This window comes from Calidris pugnax, unplaced genomic scaffold (genome assembly GCF_001431845.1).
Source record: "Calidris pugnax isolate Ruff unplaced genomic scaffold, ASM143184v1 scaffold111, whole genome shotgun sequence".
Classification (NCBI taxonomy): Eukaryota; Metazoa; Chordata; class Aves; order Charadriiformes; family Scolopacidae; genus Calidris; species Calidris pugnax.
This window is the reverse complement of record NW_015090872.1, coordinates 2,142,128-2,151,050: the sequence shown is the minus strand read 5'-3', so window position 1 is coordinate 2,151,050 and position 8,923 is coordinate 2,142,128. Positions and strand designations below refer to the sequence as shown.

General features: G+C 49.6%; 1 protein-coding gene across 1 annotated transcript in view; it reads right to left on the bottom strand.

Moving 5' to 3' along the window:
• Positions 1-7,341: 7,341 nt before the first annotated feature.
• VEPH1 (ventricular zone expressed PH domain containing 1) overlaps positions 7,342-8,923 on the bottom strand; it is an 82,995-nt gene continuing 81,413 nt past the window's right edge. Inside the window, exon 14 of the mRNA XM_014945814.1 lies at positions 7,342-8,179. Coding sequence (XP_014801300.1) covers positions 7,943-8,179 — 237 coding nt within the window. The 3' untranslated portion in view covers positions 7,342-7,942. The remainder of the gene's footprint in view (positions 8,180-8,923) is intronic.

The following is an 8,923-nucleotide window of genomic DNA, read 5'->3' as shown; positions in this document are numbered from 1 at the left end:
TCTTCATGTTGCCCTGAGCTGTTGGGACTGGTGGTGTGACTCGGGGTGCCACTCAGCCTGGGCAGCAGCTGCAAGCACCAGCGTCCACTGCTCTTGTCTTGCCCACTGTGCTGCTCCTGTCCCTGGCCAGGGCTGGATGGAGAAACCAGTCCTTGCTGCTCCTCTCCCACAGCCACGGGGAGTCAAACCGTGCGAGACACGGGTGGGAAATCGGAAGGTAAGAAATCTGTAATATCTATATTCTGGAGATGAGAGGAGAAGAAGAAGGGAGCCAGCAGCAGAAGGGCTCCAGCACTTTTCATATCTTAGGTGCCCCGAGAACTGTGTGCCCAGCAAACAGGTGCTTGGGGGTCCCTGCTCCAGGGACCGTGCCTCCAGGCTGGGAACGGTCAGTCCTCACAATCAGATGGGTCTCTCAATGATGGGTGTCTTCGCAGGGGCTTGGGTCTGCACAGGAGAAACTCATCTCAGGCTTACAGAGATGCAAACAGCCATGAAGGGCATGGACTTGATGGAGCAGGTGCAGAGGAGGGACACAAAGATGCTCAGAGAGCTAGAGGACCTCTGCTGTGAGGCCAGGCTGAGAGAGTTGGGGTTGTTCAGCCTGGAGAAGAGAAGGCTCCGGGGAGACCTTAGAGCCCCTTCCAGTCCCTGAAGGGGCTACAGGAGAGATGGGGAGGGACCCCTTATCAGGGGGTGGAGCAATAGGATGAGGGGGGAAGGGTTTTAAACTGAAAGAGGGGAGATTTAGATCAGGTCTCAGGAATAAATTCTTACCATGAGGGTGGTGAGACACTGGCCCAGGTTGCCCAGAGAAGCTGTGGCTGCCCCATCCCTGGAGGGGTTCAAGGCCAGGCTGGATGGGGCTTTGAGCAACCTGGTCCGGTGGGAGGTGTCCCTGCCCAGGGCAGGGGGGGTGGGACTGGATGGTCTTTAAGGTTCCTTCCAACTCTAACCATTCTGTGATTCTATGATACACAAAACAAACACAGGAAGAAAGATGGTCACGAAAGAAGAGGGGAAGAGATTTTCCCCATGAGAGTTTTCCACAGCAGCTCATCGCTAGCCACGCTGCTTACAGGATGAGTTAGTCTTTGTTTGCTCTTCTCTGAGCAGTCATCACAGGAGGAAGATGGCCCTCAGCTGCACCCATACAGCGTAGCAGGGCTCCAGGGGCTACACAGTGCCCCAGCAGTGCTTTGCAGTTCGTTTAAGAAGAAGTGATGGTAGCTGCTGATACATTTTTGGCAATCCTCTTGCCCTGCTATAGACCACAGAATAATTTATGCTGGGAGGGACCTCGGGAGCTCATCCTCTCCAACTCCCATTCACAGCAAGGCTTTGGTCCAGGAGATCCCCCGTGGATCGCACCGGTCAGTGCACACAGCTGGGAGCCAGCTCATCCCACCCCTGGACATCCCACTGGGCTCCGGCTTCACCAGCTCCCACCCCACCTCGTGTCAGCCCGCGGACGGGGCCCACGCTCGTGTCCTCTCCCCAGAAGTGCTACGTGATGGGGCCGGTCTATGGCCCGCGAGGTGCGAGCCAGCTCTTCTGTGCCAAAGCCCTCAGCTTGTTCCCCTTTGTTGTCGTGTCGTCAGACGGGCGAAGAAGTGATGCTGAAGTACCAGTTGTTCTTGAGTGTCCTGTGAGGCCACACACTCGCCCAGACTTGGATTCCTGAAAGATGCATGTGATGTAGCATCCAAGTTATGGTGGACATCAACTCTTCCAGGAAAAAGGGGATTAATGTCTGTACATGAAATCGTTCATGTAAGCTGGAGCTAATATTCTGAGGAATTACGTTTCCTAGAGAAGTTATGCTGATCTGTAAAACTCGTGTTAGATTTGGAAGTTGCTCTTATTCAGGAGCGTTTAGGTCTGGATCGTGGTCTGCTTTTCTAGCTGTGGGCTCAGGTTTGGATCCTAAACCTCGGTCTGTCCCCGCAGTGTGCAGAGAGGGCTGGAGGGTGTTGGTTTGGGCTGGGAGCTCTCCCATTAGGCACCTGGGCTCCAGGTCACCTTGTGCCATGGCTCTGGGAGGCAATGCCTGCCCCCCCCCAAGAGCTTGTGTGGTCTCACAGAGCCTGTGGAAATGGCATTTCTGCTGCCCCTGTGCAGCAGGAGGGAGCACGGTACCTGATATACCAGCTGGTTTAGTGTCCCATATGGCCAGGGTTGGCACTTGTCCCCCGCTCCGTAGGGGTGAGGCTCCTTTCCTCTGCCAAACGCTGGCTGAATAACAGGGTTCTTCAGCAAAGGTGAACTCACTGCCCCCCCCAGAGGGACAATGACATCTTTTCTACTGAAAGTTGTGCAAGGCAGAGGGGAGATTGTTTCCTGGCAGAGAGGAGGGGCTGCTGGGCAGAGTCTAGGGCTGCAGCCGAGGAGGGGTTTGCATCCCTTTCTCCTAAGGGCTGCCACACACACTCAGTTGCCTGGGACCCTCCACCAGGGCCGTGGGGAGCCCCCACAGGGTCTTCTGTGGGGCTGGGATGGTTCCTGCAAGGGACGAGCAAACAAACCAAGAAAATGCAGTGCAGGAGGAACTGCTAGCATCTTCCCTGTTCAGAGGGCAGCAGCCATTTAGATCTAGTGTTTTGATAGACATTATTTTAAAAAGAACCAATAAAATCTATTTATATACTTGCTTGAGAAGAAAATTTGCAACAGTGGGATTTATTTTTTTTTTTAAATCTCCCTGCTCTCATCATAACTAGATTGATGATTTCTGCGTTTCTCCTTTTAGAAGGATGACTAGAATGGGTTGCCAGCTGAATTTCTCTTTTATTTTATTCCAAGTTTTAATTTAAGACAGGAAAAGTGTGGCTAAGCTTCTTATTTTATGCAATTATATTTTGGCACGGAACTCGGGGTCTCTCTAACTACATAGCTATGCATTCCATATTGTTTCAATCACGTCGGGATTGGGAGGAAGGATGTAAGCGGCTGGTGACAGCCAAGTGCTGATGACAAAGCCTTGGGACGGCAGGTGAAGCAGAGCCCCCGTACTCAAGTTTCCCACTCCCTCCTGGAAATCACTTGATGGTGAGGTGGGTGCACACCCCTGTCCTCTGTCAGGGAGGTGCCAACACACGCGTGTACAGACGCACACACGGGTAGGCAGGTGCATTAAATCGATGGCGTAATGCAGAGGTGGCAGACTGAAACCTGGCACCAAGTTAAGAAATACAGACTATTTCGTCTGTAAAAGTGTTTTTAGTGGCCAACTTACCGTGTTGTTGAACTCCAGGGGCGTGCCTCAGTGGGTGAATTCAGTGTTTAGTGAAGGATGTAATTCTGGAACTTAAGACCATAAATCCACAAGTTCACACCTATGAATTAACTTCATTCCCATTAGACTCAATGGTGTGTCCTGTGGGTAAAGTAAGGATTTATTGGTCCAGGTATTGAAAAATTAAATGACTGAAATCTCCTTTCCTTGTCTCCCAGAGGAGCCGTGGAAATTTCCCATCATATGTCTTTTCTTACCCTTGCACTGCTGCCTTTAAACTGAGGTTTGGCTCCAGGGCTTCATTTACATCCAGAGTCCGGTCTGCAGACCCGCACTGTCTGTGTGGACACCATGCACAATTCACTGCAGGGTTCTTCCCCACTCCCTACACATTCTATGATGTCCTGGAGAGCAGGCCCTCTGTGTCAAGCCTGCTTTGTGCCTGAGCAATCCCAAACAAAACAACGTCCCTTACCACTGACACAACAGTAAATACAGGATCACAGGTGAAAAGGGTCCCAAAAACCCCCCTGCTTTTGGTCTTCAGCATCAGGCTTGGATTTGACTTCAAGTGTTTTAGAGGCATGAAGTGTAACAGAAGTTGTAAGTATTATAATGTTGTATTATTGGCACAAAGCACGCTTTGCCTGATTCCATGTAAACAACAAGGAGCGGGATGGAGCTCGGTACCTGGGAACCAGACTCTGCTCGGCCAGGCGACCTACATGGGTGTCCACAGACTTGCTTGAATATAGTGGTCCCACATGGGCTTTCCATATTTTCCTCTAACTAAATTAAGCTTTAACAAAGTTGTTTTGATCACTTTGCTACATTTCTCTGATCTAACACTCATCTCCACATTTTAGTTGCTACAAGAATTTTCAGGAATTTGAACATTTCACCATTTCTCTGGAGCGCCGAGAGCACCGGGAAGTCTGGAGCTGGTTAAGGCACTGCACGGGCCATTGACAGAGGTCTTCTCTTTCCCCTCTGACATCGTTAGCGTCAATGCAAATTTATCTTTTAGATCTACAAACCTATAGCCGGCTTTAAAGCTCTCCCTGATTTTCCATCATCCAGGAATGCTTCAGCGACCGCTTTGTTCTCAGCCGCTGGCCGCGTGGTGTGATCTATCGGCACTTCCTTCTCCAGTCAGCATGGGAATGTTGGAAATAAAATATTATCTTTTCAGACCAGGGCTTGCTGACCTTCCAGGGCACGGGTGCCAGGTCAGTTGTTCAACACCCATTAGGAGCCTGGGCTGGAGTACTGGCCGAGACACGCTGCAGAGGTCCCTGGGGCAGGATGTCTCCGGGGGTGGAGGAGAAATCCAGCCCATCAGAGCTGGGAGGAACCAGGTCTCAGGAAATACTGGAGACCCTCAAGCAAAACAAAACAAACATACACGAACTCCCGCAGGAGTCGGGGAAGGAGCGCAAGAGCATAAGGAAGGAATTACCAGTTTTGTTTCACTGTCTCAAGGAGGATCTGAGAAAAATGTGGAGAGTTGGAAAAAACATGATTTGGGATTAGTCCAGCTGGTGCTTGGTCGCCGAGAAGAAGGATGAGGACAGCGGGGTAGCATAGGTCATGGATGAGACCCTCTCCAGCCTGGAGGGATGGTTTGGAAAAGTGGTATCAGGACTACAGGTGGGCAGCATGGTGGCACACTGCCTTGGTGTCATCATTCCTTCCACCCGAAGCTCACCGTCAGAACCTGGTCAGCTTGGGTTAATCCTGTCCCCAGGCAATGTAAAGCTTGTTTGCTTTCATTTCCCACCCTGCACTCACCACACCTTGCCCACGCGTCGCTACAGCGGAGCAGCAGCACACAAGGCCTCAGCATCGTTCTGCCAGTTCCCTGGTGCACCCCTGTCCCCCAGAGACCCCGTAAACATCATTGTCAGGTCTGGGAAATGAGTCATAGAATAGTTTGGGTGGGAAGGGACCTTTAAAGGCCATCTAGTCCAAACCCCCTGCCATGAACAGGGACATCTTTAACTAGACCAGGCTGCTCAGCCCCATCCAACCTGACCTTCAATGTTTCCAGGAATGGGGCATCTCCCACCTCTCTGGGTGACCTGGGACAGTGTTTCACCACCCTCATTGTAAAAAATTTCTTCCTTATACCTAGCCTAAATCTACCCTCTTTGGTTTAGAATCATTTCCCCATCTCTTATTGCAACAGGTCCTGCAAAAAAGTTTGTCCCCATCTTTCTTGTAAGCCCCCTTTAGGGACTGGAAGGGGCTCTAAGGTCTACCTGGAGCCTTCTCCAGGCTGGACAAGCCCAACTCTCTCAACCTGTCCTCACATCAGAGGGGCTCCAGCCCTGGGATCATCTTTGTGGTCTCCTCTGGACCCGCTCCAACAGGTCCATGTCCTTTCTGTGCTGAGGGCTCGAAAGCTGGACACAGCACTGCAGGGGGGTCTCACCAGAGTGGAGCAGAGGAGATTAAAAATAATGGAGAAAAAAACAGTCAAAGAAACACAGACATCCCCACGAGGGCAGGCAACAATTTTTAGCCTAATTTTTGTGTCACTGCAAATGGAAATTCCTTGCACTGGTACTGCTACAAGGTCTGTGGTGTTTCTCCCCAAATGGTTTGATGGTACTTTGGTGGATCACCTTAAGAAATACCTCTCTAGAGCTGCCAGCTGTGAGGGATCGGGCAGCCCTCAGCTCTGACCTGGCAGCAGAACTCAGGCACTCGTATGGTACCATAAACTAATTTTTTCTCATTCTAAATTCAAGTAAATACTCATTACCAAATGTTAGCATCTTACCTGTCAACGTAACAAATTACAGAGCTCTGGCAGGCTGGAGAGACAAACACCAGCAACACTCAGTGCTGACAACTAATCAAACTCCAAAGCTAAATATTTACATGGTGTGCTGCAAGACTCCAAGCTTCCAGCCACAAACCCCTTCAACACCCCCCATCAATTAAGCAGGCACCAAACCATCGAGTTCAATTGCTCGGATCCCTCTCCCTCCGTACCTCTTCCAGCCCTTGCTCAGCTTCCTGCCCGTCTTCTCCTCCCTGTGCACACTTCAGCAAGGACGGGGTAAGGGAGGGGAGCTGGGCTCCCCAGCATCCCTGCTCCAGCTGCTATCGTGGATTTCCCAAAGCGAGAGAAGTTCAATGCATGTGGAATAACGTTTCTGAGCTGTTCTGGTCCCCATTTTCAGAGCCGCCGACCAGCAGCAGCCCCAGTGAAATCAAGAGAGTTTGGGAACATTTGGGATGGTGGAAAGATCAGGCTGTAAATCCAGAGGGGTGCAGTCATTCAAGCTGCATCCCAACAGAGAGCTGTGGTAGGAGACACAAACCTCATGGTGACGGCTGAGAACAGGCTTGACTCGGCAGCACCAGTGCTAGTTTCACTCAATGGGCTTTAATCCCAATTTATTTCCCAGGTTATTCCTCTTGCTCCCTGTTCCCCAAGCGCTTTTGATGTCCCCTGTCAAGTCCCCGCCACCACAGCCACCCCCACCAGCCCCTGCTGGCCTCCTGGCCACCAAGCCAAAGCCAAAACTCACCCGGCAAACACTACAGAAAGTTGGCAAGAGAATATTTCAGAAAGCAGATTGTATTGCCGTGCTCTGCAAGGAACTTTCAAAAAAGCTGTGGGCTCCCTCTGCTACTGAGTGGAAGACACATATTACAGTAAAAAGCATTTCAGATAATTTTGTTTCCCAATTTTTTCCCCCTTCTTAGCTCCCCCGTTTTTTCAACAACTTTTTGCAAAAGATACATTTTTCCAGGTTGGAAAATTTCAAATATTATTTCTACTCAGCCTTGAATGATCTCTGAGTTATTTCCTCACCTGCAAACTTATAATTCATTTTTTCCCCTCTTTTCCTTTTTTGCTTTCAGTCTTTTCTACAATACTTCCTCCACTTCAGAATCATTTGAAAGTGACAAAGAAAATCAAACAAACTGGGAATTCTCCAGTTTTGGAGAAATTTTGAAAAGCTACAGAACAGAGAAGACAATTTGAAAAAGAAAGAAAAATACATTTTTTAAATTACATTCAGTTACGAAGAGGAAAAAAAAGCAGGAAAAAGAGGGAAAATCAAAACAGTTAGATATTTAAAATTATTTTTCAGCAGTATTAAATCTTTAAAATTGCTCAATTGCTCAAAACTGAAAGAAGCAGCAAATTTGATTTTTTTTCCCGCAGACACACATAAACAGTAAAAGGATAAAGTAGAGTGAGATTAAATAGGAAGGAAAATTATCTTTTTACAGGCAGAAAGTGATTGAGAAAAGCAGAAAGTTCTTACGGGCTCAAATGATCTCAGCAGTGCGTAAAGCCACCGAGATGTCATGCATCTCAGAAGCAAAGGCTGAGGGGTTGGGGTCCGGGTTAGTTTCTAACCACCTCTCCTGGCCTGGAGGCCATTAGGCTGAAGAAAAAAACTGAATTTCACACATGGATGTGGAAGCTGCTTCTACATCAGCAAACGTCCCAGTGCCAGGGAGTGCGACTGCATGGTAGCACTCCATCACCTGTAGGTCTTAGACCTCTCGTGCTGCACAAAGCTCTCCCTGGCCCCTGCCAACAGATGGTCTCCCCCACAGTTTTCCATGGCCCTGTTTTGGAGGTAAGAGAGGTCCACGGTATGGCAGTGGGATGCACTGTGTTGGAGTGGTCCCAGGCACGTGTGGTTTACTGGAATGGCCACGGAGGTGCCAGCAGCTCTACAGGTAGGTGGTGGCCTCTCGGCTCTCCCGCTCTTTAGCCTGTGCGACGGCGACATTGATGCACTGAAGCCACTCCTCAGCGTTCTTCTTGTCTTTGGCCTTGAAAACATAGGTCTTGCTGTCGGTGAAGATCTCAAAGGCCCGGGGCAGGCTGCGGTCCCTGCGCTTCTTTGCCACTGCTTTAACGCTCTGCACCTTGCTGAGCTCAATGGGGCAGTCGTCGGGGTCGTCTTTCTGAAACACAGGGAGGACAGACACAACCAGGTTCATCTGGTAGAGCTTCCACTGTCTCAATAAACAGTTGATGTCTCTAGAGCTGGGCTTGTAAACATTGCCCATGTGGGCAAACAGAAATATGGGGCCTTCCCAAAAGAGAAGCTAGAAACCCCCCTCCCACGTGGTGCCACGCTCCCCTACTGAACACCATCAGGTTTCATAGGCTGTCATGGTCTATACCCAGCGGCCAAGGGTCCATGCTGATGCCCATGAGCTCTTCCTCCTCAGCATCTGCACTTTTTAGTTCCAGCTTCAGCTATTAACACGGGCGTTTCCTTTCTCTGGCTTTTAATAATGGTGGCCTTTGTTAACGGTGCCAGGTACAACTTGTGCCGATGGCAAATGCTTCCTAGGTAAAAAAAATCAGCCAGTCCTCGGGGAGTGGAGCAAGCTGTCTTCACTTAAGCAGTGATAAGTTGTTCCCCTTCTCAGAGTCTCCACCCAAAATTGGAAGCAGCAGCTCCTTTTGTTGGTTTTGAAAACAGAACAGATTCTTTGAGCCTGACCTGGGAACGTGAGGGAAATCGTGGCATTTCTCAGTGGGGAATGGAGAATACAGGACAGTTTGGTTGCAGCTTTGTTTGAAAATATATAAAGTATGCATGTCTAGGATATATTAGTGTAATTGGAAGAAATACGATGCAGGGAGCATAAGAGAGAGTTGTACAAAATCATGGAAGTTTCCTGCAGGAGAAGAGAATC